The sequence below is a fragment of the Bombus terrestris genome, chromosome 1, assembly GCF_910591885.1.
Source record: "Bombus terrestris chromosome 1, iyBomTerr1.2, whole genome shotgun sequence".
Lineage (NCBI taxonomy): Eukaryota > Metazoa > Arthropoda > Insecta > Hymenoptera > Apidae > Bombus > Bombus terrestris.
In genome coordinates, this window is record NC_063269.1 from 3,795,378 (window position 1) to 3,815,687 (window position 20,310).

General features: G+C 35.0%; 2 protein-coding genes across 3 annotated transcripts; one reads left to right on the forward strand and one right to left on the reverse strand.

Moving 5' to 3' along the window:
* Nucleotides 1-25: 25 nt before the first annotated feature.
* LOC100652028 (NBAS subunit of NRZ tethering complex) lies at nucleotides 26-7,123 on the reverse strand. Of its 2 annotated transcripts, none has more exons than XM_012321152.3 (14): nucleotides 6,992-7,123; nucleotides 6,658-6,892; nucleotides 6,173-6,591; nucleotides 5,709-6,092; nucleotides 5,418-5,628; nucleotides 5,116-5,333; nucleotides 3,471-5,053; nucleotides 3,091-3,390; nucleotides 2,739-3,027; nucleotides 2,355-2,669; nucleotides 1,879-2,281; nucleotides 849-1,798; nucleotides 642-764; nucleotides 26-565 (listed from the first exon to the last, which is right to left on the reverse strand). In XM_012321152.3, the coding sequence occupies exons 1-14, from the start codon at nucleotides 7,076-7,078 to the stop codon at nucleotides 290-292; spliced, it is 5,793 nt and encodes a 1,930-aa protein (XP_012176542.2). In that variant the 5' UTR covers nucleotides 7,079-7,123; the 3' UTR covers nucleotides 26-289. The 2 variants fall into 2 exon arrangements, with proteins under 2 accessions (XP_012176542.2, XP_012176538.2); XM_012321148.3 differs by having other exon boundaries at nucleotides 5,116-5,336.
* A 273-nt stretch (nucleotides 7,124-7,396) lies between these two features.
* On the forward strand, nucleotides 7,397-9,804 carry LOC100652149 (COP9 signalosome complex subunit 2). The gene is made up of 9 exons (XM_012321142.3): nucleotides 7,397-7,538; nucleotides 7,867-8,061; nucleotides 8,131-8,256; nucleotides 8,331-8,498; nucleotides 8,569-8,743; nucleotides 8,825-8,963; nucleotides 9,048-9,264; nucleotides 9,344-9,484; nucleotides 9,554-9,804. Exons 1-9 carry the CDS (start codon nucleotides 7,485-7,487, stop codon nucleotides 9,671-9,673), a joined length of 1,335 nt encoding a protein of 444 aa, XP_012176532.1. The 5' UTR covers nucleotides 7,397-7,484; the 3' UTR covers nucleotides 9,674-9,804.
* The last annotated feature ends 10,506 nt before the right edge of the window (nucleotides 9,805-20,310 follow it).

The following is a 20,310-nucleotide window of genomic DNA, read 5'->3' on the forward strand; positions in this document are numbered from 1 at the left end:
AGGGATAAGACATTAACTATCAACATCTTTTTTGAATATTTATATTTCAATATACATATCACGCTTATACTTACAAATAACACATTGTACAAAATAAATATTCATAGTATGTACATATCAACTTTAAGGACGTAGATGCAAATCTAGAAGCTATTAGTTACTGTTTTCTTACCTCTTTTAAAAAAGTCTTTTACGTTATATTAATATTAATTACAAATGTTAAATAAGTCATCTTTTGAACTTTTATCTCGTGCAAGTTAAAATCATAGGAAGGAATGAATATATGTATTTATTTCCTCATTAGAAGTTCGCAACAAGTACCAAATGTAGCTAAAGATGGTGGTATATCTTCCATTAATCTAATTATGCATAAGGCATGCGCTATATGTTTTCCTTTTTTTAATTCTCGTATAAGAATTTCTGCATTTTCCTTTACATCTGTTAGAGATCGATTCACAAAGACATGTTCAATGATTCGATCAAATATTTCGTGATTCGGGTCGAAGTATGCCGTTAAATTTTTCAAAAATAACATTTCTAGTATTGGTGCTGACAATGTTAATTCCTAAAACATAAAATAACATTAGTAGGAATATGTAAAATAAAAGCATGAACTTGTTGATGTACGTGCTTGTGCATACTTTATGTCTTTCCATAAGAATATTTACTGCTTCTTCATGAAATTCTGAATTATCCATATCCAACCTAATATAAATTGCATGCTCAAGAGGAATTTCTTCTGTGTTCAAAAATTCTTTGAGGACCTAATACAAATAAAAAAAAAATAATGAGTTATATTTAATAAATTGGTTATAATCTAATAAGTTGTATTTTAATAAGAAATTTACATTTTTTGAAGATAATCCTTCTATTAATTCTTTATATTCTTCAAAACTTTGTTTGCTATGTTTATTTTTATCTTTTTCCATAATAAAGGCATTAACTAGTTTCATCATTTTTAAAATTGGATGTTTATTAACTTTTGTATATTGAGAATCTTCAAATTGTGGCCATTGTAATAACAATTTCTTTGCCTCATAAAAATGATCAACATTCCTTATTTTACTAAATATTTTTTCAAAAGCTTCAAAGCGATCTTTTTCTGTTATACATTCCCCTATATCTTTTATTAGAGAAGTATTATTTTCTATACACAGTTCTTTATTTAAAATGTCTTTTTTGTTCCCTACGTTTTCTATTATATCTTCATCTGAAAAGTTGCCCCAATTATCAGTCCATTCTATATCATTTTTGTCATTAGATTCAGATGAACTCATCTTAATTTTATCTTTCTCGTTACGTCGCGAATTTTCTGTCGAAACTTCCTCCCCTTTTGATTTTCCAGTAGATACACTTGAACTTTGTGTTTGAACAATATTAAATTCATCTAACTTTTTATGATCTTCAATCTTATCGTCGTTTTCCGTTTTAATGTCGTGATGTAACTCAAGAAATTCCATCTTATTTATTCCGCAACTTTTAAATAAACATGTTTGCCAATATTCAAATGGTTTATAAATGTCAAATTTTTTGCATTTGTGAGCTGTATTCATCGTTTTTAATATTAAACTCAATGGATTAAACGAATATAAATCTGTAAAATAATAATCTTTATATGTGCTTTTGTATAATTCCAAACAATAATAATACACTGAAGTTTGTATGTATAGCATTGTTTGTGGTAGTTCCATTAAAACATTATGTATTTCTTCTATATAATTCTTATGTACACTAAATAAATATGCCATGCCTAATAACCAATCCTGTTGTATAGTATACTTTGTACACTCTAAAAATACTAAAATAAAAAAAGAAATTATCATTTATCCAGTATTTAACTTATATACATTTCCGTTTAGGTGAATACATAATACTTACAGTGATTAATATCACTTACTTCCACACCATAACAAAATGTTTCATTCAACATAGTTATCCTTAAAAGAGCACGACAGCATTTGAGCTGTGTATTTTGCAAATCTGGCATTGAATAATTTATGTATTTCGTATCGAGTTCACTAAGTTTACAATTTTTATGTAAATCTTCATAAAAACATGGGAAACTTTGAATGTCATCATCTTCTATAGGATTTTCATATCTTGTGTCATTATCCTGATTATTTGAGAAATTAAATTTTAATCTAGATTTCCAAAAATTTGTGTCGCTTATATTTTTTATTAAACTAAATGCTGAATCTTTCATAACATTTGCAGAAGTTTTTACTATCTCAGTAGAAGCTTCCAAAACTTTTGGGACAAATTCTTTAGTTTCTATTTGCGGCTGTAAATTGATGATAATTTAGTATAGTTCTATATTTTTTGTTAGAGGTGGTATTTTTTAATAAATTTCTTACAGTAGTTAATGCATCTATAAATTCATCTTCACTATCTGCGTCTTCACTATCATTGAAATCATCAGATAGTAAAGGTATCCACAATTCTAAATTTTTATGTAACATTTGTATTTCTATTAAATATATTTGATCTAGTGCTTTGCTCAGCATATCACTAGGTCCATTGTTTATTGCAAACCATAAACATTTTTGCCTAGTTTTCAGATCTTCGTAATCTCCACAAAATCCTAATTCTAAAGCAACTGTCCAGGCAGGAATATAGTTATTTTGCATTAATTGCTGACAGGTAGCAGCACAAACATTAAAGTCCTTTACCTATTATATTATATTATAGATCGATTATCTGCAATTAAATATTAAATACTAGCTTTAAAATAACTCTACCTCAAGTGCTTTTTTTGCAATTAACTCCAAAACCTTTCCTTCCCGCATTCTACTATTATTCCTCTCTATTCGTAAGTAATTCGCTAACGTTAATAATCTCTGACGACTTTTATGAGCATCTACCCTCTTATTTAAACAGTCCTTTATCAACTGTAGTCTGTCTTGCATTAATCGCACTTGAAGTGGTAATATATCAATATAAAATTCATTCAAAATTTGAAGCGAATTAATGAGATCGTACTCTTCTTTTATCTGTGCATTATCATCTATGATTAGATGAAGGCAAGCTCTGAAATTATATTATTTATAAAAGTTAAAGTAGGAAAACAGTGCAAGAACTAAAAACACTTACCTAGCTAATTCCATATTAGAGTCAGTTAAGGATTTTGAGCTATTAAAATACTCCTTACTAGCATCTAAAATTAAATTCACTGTTTTTTCATAAGACACTTTCAATAAAGACTGTTCATTTTTCTTAGTCTCAATTAAAGCAGTGCAATTTTGTATGTTAGATTTAACTCCTGATACCAAACGTGCTGATACACAGATTTCAAAACAAATTTCTATGTCAATACATGTAAAAATTAGACTATGAATTTCTAACATTTCATTTAATAATTGAGCCCATTGTTTTTCATCTGGAGGTGGTACTCTTAAATTAAACAGAGAACATTTTGAAATACAAAACATTCTTACAAAAAGGATATTAAAAAATAAAAAATGCCTAGTCACCTTTTGTTTAAACTTCTTGCCATTTGAATCAGTAGTTGTTTTGCAGCATCAGGATTACTCTTATTTTTTCGCAGTACATGTAGTGTAGTTTTAACGCCATATTTATTTAAAATTTTTGTACATTCAAGTTCTTTATCAAGCTCTTCTAGTAGAGTGTTTATTGCATCTATTCTTCTCATTTCACGATCTTTGGCGATGGAATCTACAATACGTATTGCTTTTTCATACATATTAGGATCATTGCAAGCGTATATGCAATCTAACGCTAAAATTGCAATATTCTCTATCATTTGAAGAATCTCATCATCTTGAGATTGTTTTAAGTATTCAAAAAGTTTAACTGGTAACTTTAAGTCTTCTTTACTAGTAGACACTAAGTAGTCACTAAATAAATGTCTCTGTAATTCTCCGCCCAGATACTGACTTCTTCTTTTTATAAATGATAATAGGAAACTTTTTATATCATCAACAAAGCTTTCTTCACTAGTCATGCTCATTAGCAATTTAATTTTTTCCAAATTAGATAATTTTTGTAATTGATCTAAAGATAGGTCTTCTATATAAATTTTGTAAATGATATCGTCTAAAGTTTCCAAATCTAGCAACAAATTGTCTAATCCATTAATATTATGTAATTTGGCAATTTTTATTAATTGCAAAGCATTATCAATCATACAACTATTCCTCTCGATCTGATAAGCTCGTGACTCGTACCATTTTTGTAACAATTCTGGTGTAAGTAATGTGTTTCTGTATATAGTTAACGATGGATCATATTCATAAAGTGATTGTGATTTATCATCGCTTTCTAAGTTAATTATCTCATTGAATTCAGCTTTCTCAGCCCAATCTTTTTGTCGTAATTCACGCTGATCAAACAGAAATAATTGTCCATCAATGTCGCATTCTGGTAGAAGTTTTTTATACTTCAATGGATTTAAAGTCTCTGGAAAGAAACTAATAATAGCTAACCAATGAGGTAACAAACATTCACCATAGTAAGTGAACATAATTTCAACTCCTCGACAATCTCCATCCTTCGCAAATTTAATTGCATTTTCAACAGCTGAAAGCTGTCGAAATTCTTCGTAAAAGTTTTTATCGTACTTTAACGAGGAATTTAAAATAATCTCGTATGTAAGTAACTTATCTAGATGATCTAGAAGCTTCCTTCTATATTTAATTAAATCCTTTTGAGCGTCAGATAAATGTTTAATATCGATCTTTTCCAGCACTTGATTTATTTTCTGTATCTGTCTTAAGCTTATACTAGCTTCATCCATTTCACTCCACTCTTCATCAATATTATCTATTACAAATTTTCCATTGTCACAAGTACCAATTGCTACTAAAGTTTCCAGGTTAGCACCTTTTAAACCAAAATTTAATAATTCTCTTGCTGCTTCGATAGTATCTGGAACTCGAGTAATGCATTCATGTAAGACCCAAGATCTTTTTGTAACTTTACTTAAATGTTCTTGAATAGCATTTAATGATAATTCAGATTTTCTCCATTGTGTCTGATATACCAAATCTGTATCCAAATTATATGTATTTGCTAAAGCCAATGCCTCTTCATATTCCTATAATACAACCTTTTGGTTACTTTAGTTTCAGCTATTTTGAATTTCATAAATACTCATACCTCTATATCAATTTTTCTTGAATAAAGTTCTTCAGGTGTAGTACTTTTAAGTCCAAGGATTCTATATGTTCTAAATAATACTCTTGACTTCTTCTTTTTAGGCTGAAATCTTTCAATGTCAGTGATAGAATACAAGGTACTTTGCATTAAATTAGTTGTATAATTTAATATACTAGCTGGTTGTAGTTCATCACTTTCTTCTTCACTTTCTGAAGAGGCTTCTTGAAAATTGAATTAATATGTTATATTATATTATACGTATAGAAAATATGTACTCTCTAATTAAGAACTGTAGCACAAACCTGATGTTTGACTTTCTGTATTAGATTCTCTGTTCCGTTTTTTACTTGTTATGTATGTTTCACAATCTAAACATAAAAAACCTCGATCTGAACCAAGTTCATGTATTTGTGGTTGCCCAGCTAAAAATTCAGGGCTTGAACCTAAAAGATTCTTTAAGTCGGTTGTAGAACATACAGAAGTGGATCCAGAACATCTTGTAATTATAATTGCCTTTAAAAATATCAATAAATTAAAATTAACATGACCATGTATTTAAATATATGTATGTACATTTAAATAATAAACATTACCTCTTCTGACCACCAGCCAATATCTATTGGATGGAATTCAGTAACACCTGGTGGAAACTTTTTTGTTTTTGCATGTCCTAAAGGATTAGGTATATTAAAGTCTGGTTGCTCTGATAATTTCCATTTTCTTTGTATCAACAAAGTTGGTAATCTCCATAAGGATATTGAACCATCTGTATGTAAACATGTTAAAAATCTATTATTTGGAGAGATTTTTACTTTAAATATGATAGATTCTGGTTGCAAGTTTAATGTGGGGATAATGTTCCATATGGAAAATCTTGACTTAGTTTTCGATTCATCATCGAAAGTAAATGACAACTTGCAATATGGATATTCATTCAGGGGGCGCCAAGATGTTAATCCACTGTCTGAAGCTGTTGACTGTAATGTTTTATATAGTTCAGGATGTTGTATTTCCTAAATTGATATATATAAAAAATATAAAAAAGTACATTAATTACCATTAATTTCTGTGATATTGTATTTCCAGCAACATAAAATAAGCTATGTTTTTCATCATAAACAACAGCATTTATTCCATTTTTATAAAAGGTGCCAAAAGAAAATTCATAATTTGCTTCAAATTCATTAGTTGTTGAAATGTGATATGATTTGAGTAAACCGCTGTATGTGATTAACATAAATTCATAAGACCATTTGTCAGATTGTGTCCTTGGTTTGAGAAATATCATAGAAGCTATTGCATCACCAGCTTCTAAAATATGAGGATTTTGGGATATTGTTTTTGGACTGATATTAAAAATATTGTTCCCCAGAGCATTGTAAAAGGAAGCATAACCATTGCTAGATGCTAATACTAAAAGTGTCCCATCTGGACTCCAAACTAGTTTACGCCATTGTGGGAAAGCATCCTTTGGTACTAAAATAATAAAACATACATGAATTTTTGAAGTCTAGACAGGTTTAAGAAATCATATAAATTTACCGGAAGCTTTCCCAACAACTGAAGAATATTCATCTTTTGCTTTTCGAATTTCTATGACATTTTCTTGTAAAACAGCAAGTAAACGTCCATGATCTCCAATTGCAAATTTCCATGGTAGAGTAAGACTAATTTGTTGTGATATACTTTCTGGTAAAGAATACCTATTGTTAAGATATCTAAGTGCATTTTTTATTGTCCCTGTCGTAGGCAATATTACAGAATCATTTTTGCATTTCTGAAATAGATATTGTATTATAAATGCGTAAGAATTGTAGATGATGTAGAATGCGTCTCATTCCAGATTTCTTTTGAACAAGTTACAGTGTAAACTTACTATTAATTCTGGCTCTTGCTCGCGAATAAAATATTCTAACAATTCATAAAGTATTGGTTTATTTGATGACTCGTTTGAATTAACCATTTTGTAATCAGAAACATAACCTACTACGTTGACGAAAACATAGATCTGAGGTGGCAGTCAGGAGTGAAATCAGTCAGAATCTGATAAGTCACTAGTCAACGTTATATTCTTGAAAAGGAGATAAATTTAAATGAAAATTATTTGAGTATTTTCAAACATGTTAAGGGGAAATTTTAATTATCAAAAGAATTATGCATGTTTTGTTAAAAATAATTTAGAATAATTGAACAGTATTGATGTGGTCAGAGCTTGGTATCTCTATAGAAGTTGCATAAAGCACATGTGTAATATAATCACAGTGCATACATGTGAATTTCAAAATACAAACTTGGTCGTGCCTGCAGTTGTCAACAGGATTGCGTGAACCTTTTATTTTTACAATTAGAATTTCTTAAATATTTGTAAAATGTCAGACGGTGAAGATGATTTTATGTGTGAGGAAGAGGAAGATTATGGTCTTGTGAGTATTTGTGTACTTAGGAAGGAAATGTTGATATACTGAGAATGATTTTGGTTAAGAAATAGGTTAGAATTTTGATCTTGACGTATATGAAATTTAAAAATAGTCTAGAAGTATCTTGTAATGCTTAAATAATAGCAAATAATGTTGCTTAGATTTTGTTTAATAACAATAAAGACGTTGAAGTTATATTATAATTTAAATTTGCTTAGGTTATGCTGATGCTTTCAAGATGACACTTTTTATGTTTTCTTTGCTTAGCTATGATAACCGATTGTTTTAGAATAAAATCAATTTCAAAATGATATTGTTTTTTTAATAATTTTAGGAATACTCTGAAGACTCAAATTCAGAACCTGATGTTGATTTAGAAAATCAATATTATAATAGTAAAGCTTTAAAAGAGGATGATCCAAAAGCAGCTCTACAAAGTTTTCAGAAAGTTTTGGATTTAGAGGGAGGAGAGAAGGGCGAATGGGGTTTCAAGGCTTTGAAGCAAATGATAAAAATTAATTTTAAATTGGTACATCATTAGATTAGTGATATATTTATAAGATATACTTATATTTGCTATGATGCTTGATTCTTCCAGGGTAATTATAAGGAAATGATGGCAAGATATAAGCAATTATTAACTTACATTAAAAGTGCAGTTACTAGAAACCATTCAGAAAAATCAATAAATTCCATATTAGATTATATTAGTACCTCAAAGAATGTGAGTAATATACTAATGCAAATTATAAACTAATTTAGATTTCAAACATATTTGCTTCTTATTGTATCTTACAGATGGAATTATTACAAGATTTTTATGAAACTACTTTAGATGCGTTAAAGGATGCCAAAAATGATAGGTTATGGTTTAAAACTAATACAAAATTGGGAAAGTTATACTTTGATCGATCAGATTTTAACAAATTAGCAAAGATATTAAAACAACTTCATCAAAGTTGCCAGGTAGAATTTCTCTAATTATATTATTAAATGAGAATTATTAGTACAATACACATGTATCCCATTTTATTAGACTGATGATGGGGAGGATGATTTGAAGAAGGGTACGCAACTTTTGGAAATCTATGCATTAGAAATACAAATGTATACAGCACAAAAGAATAACAAGAAATTAAAGACTTTATATGAACAAAGTTTACATATTAAAAGTGCTATACCACATCCATTAATAATGGGTGTCATTAGAGGTAGTATAGTCCAAATTAAAAATGGGATTACTTAAATATATCTAATAACATAAAATAAAACTTTTTATTTATTTATAAAAGAATGTGGAGGAAAAATGCATTTAAGAGAAGGTGAATTTGAAAGAGCACACACTGATTTCTTTGAAGCTTTCAAAAATTATGATGAATCCGGATCACCAAGACGTACTACATGTCTGAAATATTTAGTTCTAGCAAATATGTAAGTAAAAAATTAAACAGGTGAAATAGCATATTGTAATATTAATATACTCTGCCGTTAATGCTTAAATGTATATAAAAACAGGCTTATGAAATCTGGTATCAATCCATTTGACTCCCAGGAAGCGAAACCATACAAAAATGATCCAGAGATCTTGGCAATGACAAACTTAGTAGTCAGTTACCAAAATAATGATATTAATCAGTTTGAATTAATTTTAAAACAAAACAGGAATAATATAATGGATGATCCTTTCATAAGAGAACATATCGAAGATTTGTTACGTAATATACGAACACAGGTATATGCGGTACACGTACTCTATATGTATCAGGAATTTCGAAAATCTAAACATAACATGTATTTACGTAATTTTGCAGGTTTTAATCAAATTAATTAAACCATACACTAGAATTTACATCCCTTTTATAAGCAAAGAATTAAATATCGATGTATCAGAGGTTGAAAGTCTCTTAGTGTCTTGTATTTTGGATAGTACTATCCGTGGTCGTATTGACCAGGTAATGCAACAAATTTTATATCATTTAAAAGTTATTTATTTGCTTCATCGTATATCAAATTGTATACAGGTGAACCAAGTGCTCGAATTGGATAAAAAATCAGTATGCGCGGCGCGTTATAACGCTCTTGATAAGTGGACAGGACAGTTACACTCTCTGCATTTAACTATAGTAAATAAGATGTCGTAAATGGCATGATGCGCGTGAATTTAAAATAACATCGACCTTAAAATAATATATTGTATAGTATATCATAAATACCTGTCTCCGATTATATGAAAAATAAAATCTGTTGTGATATAATAAATTTAGGATTTTAATACGGTTCGCTTATTATACCTTCTCATTGTGATACTCTTTCTTGTTACTTTTTGCGTTTATCTATTTATTGTATACTATGAATCAAATCAATTCAAGTCAATTCATTTAGTCACATAGGCTATGCTATCTTTCTATAATCATTGATTTTCTGTTAAGTTGGTATCAAGGGTATTGAGTTGTTTCAAAAATATTACGAGATCATGAACGGATGCAATGTTGCGGATAAGCTATAGTTCCTTGTTCGCTTCCGACACGATACTTTGTCAAGTGTCCGATCTCTTGAATTCTGTCCAATCAATCAAATTTAGAGTACGTTATTTTTTGCACGTCTATTTTTCGATATACGAGTATGAGAACTATATTCAATCGATTTCTATTTTGCAGTTTTGCATTTCCTTAAAGATCGAGTTAACAATTAACAAAAGGAGAATTACTTTATTGCGTCTTTTTTTTGGTGCATGCTTATTAATTTACATGTATTATTCAATAAAAAGTTGTTACAGTTTCTTACGTGCAGTGACGATAACGAAACGTCAGATATAGTTTACTTATTTGTCGATCGCATTATCGAAAGTAGTTGATCAATTTCTTGAAATTTCGAAATTCGTAAGTTTCAATTAACGAAATTCTATTTATCCGTTCTAATTTCTATGCAAGTTCGATACAACTGAACACCCTGTAGAAGGAAGTGCTTCAACAGAAGGATGACGAACGTGCCGTCTCGGTGGAACTGCACGACTGGTTTTAGCTCCGTTTCAAGCATTGTTATTCAGTCTACGTTCGCGCCTATGTAAATGTTGGTTAACCCCAGGCAGGACGGGCGGCAGGGTCCCTAGGCTCGTCCTACATCCTCACTGCTACGGGATGGTATAATCCTCTCGTCCTCGAACAGGTTCATCCTCATCCTCGCCACGTTTAAGGTGGCAGCTTGCAAAGCCACAGAAACTTACTTTGTGAGAAAATCAATTTAGAAAGTAAAATCAGCAACAAATATAGCGGATTGTTGATTTTCATTTTCCATTTCGTAAGACGGATATTTTCATGAAGATGGCTTTCCTTATTTCAATTTTCACGATTAATTGTCAGAGAATTATTCCTGTTCTTATGATTTTCCTAATATTTAAAAAATCTATGAAAGTTTTGGACGATCGCATTTAGAAGTATAGAGAAGTCGTCTATAGAAATATCCCCATGCATTTCTATGTATTTTCGTATTAAGGTTCCAGGGAGTGGTGGTTAGAGCTGCAGTCGGCGTGATTAGCGGGCATGCGAGTATACGCGTGAAACGACGTCGACGATAACGACTATGTCGACGGAATCCCAACGTTAATTGGCACTTGCAATCAAAGCACGGCTCGAAATATCTACTGGTATTCACGTGGCTTTTCCACGGATTTTGAAATGAAACTTTCCTCGAAATCTTCTTCTCAACGAAGAGATAGAACTCGTGGAACAATCGAAGTGATTCATCCTTCAGATCGATGATTCAGTATTAAGATTCCTTTGATCAAAGTTGGAAAAAGGAGGAGGAAAGTTTATTAAGTTTATCAACCCTTTCGAGTCTCGATGATGCTTTGATCTGGGAAAAGTGATACGAGTTAGAATAACGAGTGATTATTATAAAGAATACTCTTTCAGATGAAAATAACATAAAGTCAACAAGAAATCATAGATCCGACTGAACGTTAATGAACCAGTATTTCTCATCTCTTTTTCTCTTTCGATTCCTTTTTTTCTCTAATTCGAACATCACGTCCGTTGCAGGTTCATGTTGCAACGTACACGAGGGACGTAGCTCGTGCAGCTGTGAGTAGATTCCACCCTTTGAGAAGAGTTAATTTAAGTGAAAACTCCATTTTCAGTGTCTCTTCCGTTGGAGGATGCCCCACGGGTCTACGCTGTACGTTGAGAAAAAAGAAATATTCGAGTTTTATACCTCGTTGCCGTGCGCATAACTACAGGGATAGGTTATCTTCCACAATTTTGAGACGTCTTTCAACGAATTTCGGAAGTTCCAACTTTTTTCAGGTGGATTAATTGTTAGATCTGGTTTAACTTTGTTAGATAGCCGGTAAAACAACAACAATAGGAAAGAATAGATAGAAAGGGGATAGAGAGCAGCATCGACGTCAAGACGTTTATTATATCGTCTATTCTATTCCATCTTGGCTGATTAATTTTCAACCGATGGTTGAAAGATTTAAGAATTAAGGATAGTGGTCAATGGTAACGCGGAATGATGCTATCTAATTTTCACGCGACAATTTTTATTAAATTTCACCAATTTCTCAACGTAATATCACATTGGGAGGCGAACGAACAAAAATTTTATTTTATATCAGTATCAGCACTCAAGAGGAAATCGTCGCGACGAACGATAATCTTTTTGACGATAATCCCGCAAGAAATAAGTTTTAGTAAAAACGATCGTCAACGACAACTCACAAGGGGATATACATCATAGGAACAAGCAATACAGTGTTTTTCGTCGTCGTGCGGCGTCACCACGCTATATGTCGGCAGAGCAGCATAATTTCTCAAGTATTGTTCGCGCCTCGCGTCGATTTATCCAGCTGCTAAGGTGGGAAAGGTAGGTCGACAATTCCCGTGAAACGTTGGCTGGAATGGTACGACGAAGGGGATTGCAACACATCTGCCAGTTTTTAGCGGCGTCGCCATATATCATAAGTGCGAGTGAAACGTTCAGGACGGAGAGGGCCACTGGCTGAGCCATCTATCTTATACGGCTTAACTTGCTGTGTATCCGATGTACACGCGTGAGCGCGTGTGCAAACACTTACGGTAAAGCGAGCGAATCGTGTGTTCTTATTCCTACGTGTACGTATACTATATATACGTGTACATATATACATACATACGTACATACATACGCGTATGCGTGCGACGTCGTGAGTTTCGATGTCAAGACAACCATAACGCAATAGTCGAGGATGACGCGAGAACAGTTTTTCTCGGTTACGTCGACAAAGTCGTCTCCTAGGGTCCTAGCAGCCGACGTGTAACTTTTGCCGACGAGTATTCAAGTAACATGCCCTGGAATTGGATAAGACGAATTGGAAAATTGAATCGACTACTTGGAAAACTTTCCATGAATGTCCGTTGTAAAGAAGACAATCGGTTCTAGTTTCTCACGTTAAGATAGTTTTCAGCAAACTGTTTAAAGCTGCATCGTTAACGTTCTCGTTCGAAATATTCGTTCGATCGGAGGACTTTTCCATTTACGGCTGCAGCGCCCAGAGTGAAAAGTTTGCCTAATTGGAACGCTCAAAATGGAATGAATAAAATTTGGACGTTTTCGTCCGTTGGATAGATGACCTTTCCGGACTAGTTTTGGCGTGGTAGCGCGCGGAGAACGATTTGATCCCGACGAAAGTTTGTTCGATCGATGGGCTGAGTCGACAGACAGAGTTAAACGTATCTATGGCCGTTGTTCCATGTAAAATATACGAGCATCGAGATCAGAAATTTTAATCTCAGAGGAACAGGCCGCGAAGATGGCAGATGAACGAGCGTGCAACTAATCGGGCCGCGAACACCCGTAAGCCGGATAAAAGGGCTTTGGAGTATTGGAAAATTGAGAAGTTCTGCTTGGGATCATGGGCATGAATTCGCGACATTTACATTTTATGATATTTGTCGAGTCCTTCGACCCTTGTTGCCACCGGCGTAGACATTCCTTAAGCCGAGCCATCCTTTCGTTCTCACACAAATATCCCGCCAAGGACATTCCCCCTTTCTCCACCCTTTTTTTATCACGCTGTTGTGTATTATTCGTATGATATATGTGTGTCGTGGTAAAGAAAAGAAAAAGATAAAGAGGAAAAGGACGAAAGGACCACTCGTTACCGAGATAAAAGTAGAAAACGTACGTAAGTTTTCGAAATCCGGTTTCGAGACGCTTTAATTCCTTTTTTTCCTATTTTGTTCAGCCGCGACAAATTTTATTTACTACCCCTGCGAGATGGTCTACTTCTTGCTTGGTTTATTTTTCCTTTTTTCTTCGGAGATAATAAAAGGAAGCGCCTATTATCACGAGACATTTGTTTCTTATTTATAGGCAAGAATCGTTGAAGTTAACCATAGGAGAACTTCCCTAACGAATATCTTTTTTGTTCCGAGGAATGACCCATTGAATTCGTCGAGCAAATGTATGTACGCTCGTGCCATTCAATTACAGCGCTCATCAATGAAAACGAAAAGAAAAAAAAGTAGATAGGGAAGAACGTATCATTCGCTTCGACGTTATCGCTTCGGCAAATCAGTTGAACTCATGTTTTCGTATCGATTTTTCTTCTTTTAATTTGCGCGGCAATTAGACCGTTCTCGATAGAAAAGTGAACAAATTTTCTCCTTCCTTCCCCCCCTGCGCGTTGTTCCACGAATATTTTTTTTTCTCTATCATTTTTTCCCGTCGATCCTGGTAACAGTATTTCAGCAATGAGTGCGCATCCCCATTAATTCCAAAATAATTACGCGCACGCGTTTGCGTACGATACCGTGGCGGTCGTTATTGTTCCACTGATATCTGGATCGCATAAATACCGATATCCGTTGCATTCATTCGACCCGTTATCGTTGTAACGGCGAATATTTATTACGCAGCTGACCGAAAGGGCTGGCCGTTTACGTTGTTAATTCCATAATTGAACGGATACGATACTGCCGTGATAAAGCAACTGGTTTTCCATGGAAAATCTTGTCTCATCGTTCTTCTTAAGAATGTTCCCCGCGATATGCCGAATAATGAGATTCTGTCGTGTTATCATCCTTTTGCGGGAAATACAAAATTAACATAGTTGCCTGTGTGATTAAAAACAATATATATATGGTACGTGACATAACAAAAATTCTGGGGTAGTTTGATCAATCGACATTTATATCGCAGGATGTTACTCGCTCAATTAGCAATCAACGAAACAAACGACAAGCATCAACGAAATTTTGTAAATGTTTTAACAGCGAGTGATATTAATAGATTACGAATATTTATAGAGAATAAATTTTGTATAATAAACGTTAGATATATTTTATATGCCATTGAATATCACGTTGCAGTCTATGTACTTACATTTTTTCCACCTATAAATTTCCTATAGAAGCATAAACATCGGCAGTCTAGATATTAGCAACGATGTAACGCAATATCGTCGTAAAAGCTGCGGGTTAAAGATTAAAGGTACTTGCCTCTTTGGTCGTTGAATGCGAAATTTTCAATAGACTCGAAGTTTAACAAGGGCGACCGACGAGGCAACGTAATTATCTCCGTTTTAACAAGCCACGAATTATTTCCTGTCGTTGGTCCAATATTCTCGCGGCCATCCATGCCAGGAATGTCATTTCTTTGGCCGTGATAGGGGAGTGTCTCGTCGCAGATATCTCGCGGTATTCGCGTTGAGCAAACTGCTACCGAACGAGTTTTCCATTTGCCCTGGCCGCAATTGATCCGTGCGGCCGCGCCTCGCGCGATAACTATCCGGTGGACTCATTTAAGATAAACTTAGCCGAGGATCAGCGGATACGTGATTTCCATAGAGTTTCCTTTCCACGGCTTGAAATGTACACGAGGGGATTATTACGAAATTATATAGGATCAATGTAACTCCTACGTGCCGTTCGCTTCGTGTGTGACGAGTTCCGAAGGCGTTTCGTTATTTCACGTCAGATAATCGGACCCTCCTGATAGTTCTGATCGCACGATCTCCTTTCGGATCTCGTAATTAACTCGATTATTAAAGATCAACCATTTTGGGAAACGAGTTTTCTAAATCCCTTCCCGATTTGTTCATCGCGAATATGCGATCGAAATATCGTTTCAAGCTCTTCTTTTTTTCAGACGAAGTGGAAATTATTCAAACATTGAGATTCTTCTTCGAATAAGTTTCTGTTTACGATGGTTAATATTGCCGCGAAATTAGGTCGGAAACATTGCGCTGTGTACAGTTCTCTCTATCTCGATCTCGATATTATTCTCTTCCTGTTTCCCTTGGAACGCCGCATCGCGACTTCCGGAATCTACATCGCTTCTACATCTTCCAACATCAATACGTATGCATTATACCTTCCGTCGAAAACAAGCACCTTAACGTAACGCTGTCAGATTAGTTGGAGTTTCGAGCTTGGTAGGTGTTAATTAGGCTAAGCAAAGATTCTCCTGCTTCGACGTTCATGTTCGCAAGGACGTCATTACGAGGGAAGACCGACTGTTCATCAATTATGTTGATTAGCTATTTGGGGAGTTTGAAAAAAGATCCGCTGACTTCTCCCTTGGAATACTGATTTCCAACCATGGGTTAACTATAACGATACGAATCTACATTACGTGCTTCGAAAAGACGAACAAATCGTTTTTGTTATCGACTCCAGAAGAGTCAATGAACGTTTATTTACATCTTTCGTTTGTCTATTTATATATATGTATATTCTTAATTTATTTGTTCATATCTTTGGTTTCTTATTTATTAGCATTCTCCGTTTGTTTATTTAAATATTTAGCTTGTTCAACATCAGACCTGTTAATTGCATTTCGCGTAACGTCAGCTACAAACTGCCATTACAGACCCTTTTCGTTCGTGGTTTCGAGTGTACGGCCGTCTTACGCTCCTGGCACATAATTAGCTCGGTTAATTAGACTACGTTAACTGTCCCGCTAATGTTTCGCGTACCACCATGGTTCTCCGCTCCGTTTTCTCTGCAATTCGACCACTTCGCGGCTTAACCTTGATTCATAAAACGTCGACGAGAGGCTGACGACATTAATCCGAACGGATGATTCCGCGAAGCTTTTAATTGGATTGTAACGCGCTTAATAGTTCGTTTATTACATCAGCGTGTTGTAACGAGATTTACGTCGAGTTGAACTCCATCGTTCTATCTCCATCTGGATTTTCAAATTTCTCTTTTTAATGTCGTCTATCGCTTTTTGCCACTATTAATTTTATTCTTTTGTTAAATTGCAATTTATACAACGGCAGACATGTGTAGAAAAAACGGGTGGATCGTTGTCGATAACGACACGGTAAGCTAGTTTAATTTGTTCGTGTACATTTGCTTTTCGTAACTCCTTTGTATTTCATCGATTATTTAGTTTGATGGGTTTTCAGCGATTGGTTCGCTCTTCGTTGCCAATTTCCCACCGCTCGAGACTAATTCTAATCATTCCGATCGCAGAACCAATAATTTTGTACGCTGCTTGTACGTATTATCGTGTTTCATTAGTAGGTGTATCGTGCGCGTAACGAACGATAACGTCGTAATATTCTCGCCTCTTCAGCCCTCTATTTTAGATATACATGTACACGCACATACCTGCAATAACTCGACGATCCGTTAATTTGTCTGTAGCTGGGAAACTGAATTCACTTCAACTGCTTCTCGCTATTTCTTACCTTTAGGCGGGATCAAATTATCACCTTACACGCGACACAACACGTATCTTCGATGCTACCTCGACGAAACCGTATCTTTCTCCGTCGCGTTGGTCGCTTCAACGACCGAATTAACTGCACAATTAAACTATCACGGGACGAGTATGCAATTAGTTATCGGTACGCATCGTGTATCCGCAATTTTCCACTCAACTACTCGTCATCTCTGTTTATTCGTTTATCCTCTACGTTATTTATTCGCTGCCTTTAAAAGTTAAAGCTCACTACATTTGTATCGCCACTGTTAAATATAGAAGGCAACCGAACATTCGCTACACTTTGAATATTTTATTCGTTTCTGCATATTACGTTCGACATATTTTTGTACTTTTTGAACTTTCCATAAATGTCCAAAATGTGTTACGAGATATTTAAATGTTTAAAAATGTACACAAAATGTGTCATAATATGCAAACATGTACAAGATATTCAAAGTAAATATTTAGATATCATATTTTAATTATAAGATATAATATTTAGAGGGCTGTGTTCGTGAAATATGAACTTGCATAAACAGCAGCAGTTTAACTATTGCATTAAATTCGTATTATATTTTGTTATATTTTGACTCGTTCTCATTGTCGAACAAGCAGGTAATTCTGTTAATACCGTGCATAATTTAAAATATTAATTATATAATATGCGAGGAATAACAGGATCAGACACAATGAAGAGCGTGGAGTGACGAGGTAAAAGGTGGACAGGTTGGTGGTTTTTAAAAAAAATTCTTTCCTGCTTTTCCATGGGGATTACGTTACATCGTGCTGATCCCGTGGGTAAGGATTTTTCAAGACGGCGCCGCTGAATAGAGCGATTTACAGTAATTTCTGTGGTTCGCGTTTAGCGCCAGCGATAAAATCCCCCGTTTAGAGTTTACACGGGCAATAGCAAAAGATACAAACGTGTTACGTTCAATTGAACATTTGCGTTCCTATATATATCGAGAGAGTAAAACGAAAAGGTAAAAGATCGCGTTAAATATCTCGAACAAATATTCAATCGTTCGTAGTTGCTGTCGTAAAGGTATTGTAAATTTATTACAGATAAAGTAAGCTCGTATTTGTTACGTGTTATGTTCGGCACACAATCGAGTAGCCAGATGAATCGTACGTGTGTGTTTTACGTGTTACGGTATGCATACGTGTAACAGATATAAGTCGTACGGGTCGCACATGTCTAGCATACATGTCGTAATTTCATGTTCCCACTCTCTCTGTTTCTCTCGTATATATTCGCGCTGTATCTTCATATATCTGTTCGTTTATACATTTACGAAGGCAACGTGACTGACACCTAATCACAACACCTCCAGCGATACATTATGCAGTAGAAATACTCGTCGTATTAACTGGTTGTTTATGTCAGCGTGACGTATGTTCTAGGTATTACTTGGTAAGCATTAGGCCTAAATCAGATTAGATAAACGGATGTAAATGTATCCACGTGAGAGGCCATTGAAAAACAAATTGAAAATTCGATCAACGTCTTTACGTTCCATTATTCGACTATGTGTTTCGTTCTATTGGTTTCGGACACAAAGGATTTGATTCTTTTCATTGGAAAAGAAACCTAACTCGATATCACGTCCTCGATCTCGTTACCCGCGACTCACCTCGCCAAAAGTGCACTGTCAGTTATATATTTATAACCGTACGTTCTTCGAAGGTGTTATGTCTGCGATTCACGCTGGGAGATACTCTCCCGTAACAGATATAAGTCGTGCGGGTCGCACATGTCTGGCATACATGTTACCCTCGTACGGTCTGAGCCGCCCCTCTTTCACCCCTTTTCGCCGTTACTTTCCGACTCTCTTTTCCGGCTGGGATACCGCTGGGAATTCTACTTAATATTGCAACGTATTACCTTCTTACCTAGGCTGCTGTGGCCCGCGGCTGAAATCATACACCGGGTGTCGAGTTATCGGCGTAAATCTGCGCTATTGAGGCTGGCGTCCGGATCAAGAGGTTGAGCTGATTAGAGACGTTAGAGTAACCGGTTGGATTCTCTGCCCGCGTGAAACACTGACATGGTTTTAACCTGATAACGTTGGAATAGTTATTTCTACAAAAATTGAGAGTCAAAAGAGAAAGATAAGCTTTGAAAAGAATAAAATATGTAATAATCTGTAATATTTTCCGACCGACGGTTACTAGAAAACCATCACGTACTATTCGTACGAATCATTACGAGTAGTTGCATATCCGCATGAAATACTGTTTTACGCAAGATAGAGCCGTAAGACGGGAAATAAGGAACGGCTGGAAGCCAATATTCCGCTCCCATCTGACCGTTTTCTAGCGAGAAAATTCCACGGGAAAGCGACCCACCGATTAGGCTACTCTATTTCCTGGGTATGGCCCCTCGTCGAAAGTAACGACGAAATCCTCCGGAGACTTTCATCGATCGATGCCGAACGTTGTGCAGCAACGGACAACTCGAGCGTTCGGCCGGCGAGTATTTGCCCGGATAAAAATGGTTACGACCGACTCATGCTACATCGGGCTAAACGTTGACGGTACAATATTGCGACGTGCACGTGCACAATCGATGGGGGGCTATCGATGAAATATCGTCGAGCGTGCAATATCTCGTGCTGCGACGCGCCCTTCGATTATCGGTGACCGAATTTCTTCGCGATTCAGCGAATTCGCCTGTTGTAAATTCGATATCGCGCCTACTTCGTCCTCGTCGCGCCGCGTCGCGTCGGCCTGGTCGGCGGTTGTTGTTAGTGGTGCTTCCATCCGTTAATAAATGATCGCGTTGATAATGTTGCCACGCTGTAAATCCGATAGCATCGAATATCGGTAGCGCTCGTGCTCTTTGTCGTTTGTCGCTTGATTTCCAACGTCAACACGGACGAGTTTATAAATTTTCAGTCGGTTAAAAATTTCCACGAGACGCGCCGCTCGAAATCGCCGACATATTTAAAATTCAAATTGCCGCGCCGTATCACGCGCGCGATCATTATCGGAACTCTCGGATATAACGTGTATCCGGAATGACATATTTTCTCGCTGGAACGGTAGATACCGATGCTTTCTTGGGACGCGATATTGGACG

Excerpts from the sequence above, each read along its gene's own strand:
- LOC100652028 (XM_012321148.3), bottom strand. The coding sequence starts at position 7,078 with ATGGTTAATTCAAACGAGTCATCAAATAAACCAATACTTTATGAATTG. Across the intron at positions 5,054-5,115 it reads CAAGAAAAATTGATATAGAG|GAATATGAAGAGGCATTGGC; the intron begins GTATGAGTATTT and ends GTTGTATTATAG. Across the intron at positions 566-641 it reads TTCTTATGGAAAGACATAAA|GAATTAACATTGTCAGCACC; the intron begins GTATGCACAAGC and ends TTTATGTTTTAG.
- LOC100652149 (XM_012321142.3), top strand. The coding sequence starts at position 7,485 with ATGTCAGACGGTGAAGATGATTTTATGTGTGAGGAAGAGGAAGATTAT. Across the intron at positions 8,499-8,568 it reads AACTTCATCAAAGTTGCCAG|ACTGATGATGGGGAGGATGA; the intron begins GTAGAATTTCTC and ends CCATTTTATTAG. Across the intron at positions 9,485-9,553 it reads TCCGTGGTCGTATTGACCAG|GTGAACCAAGTGCTCGAATT; the intron begins GTAATGCAACAA and ends AATTGTATACAG.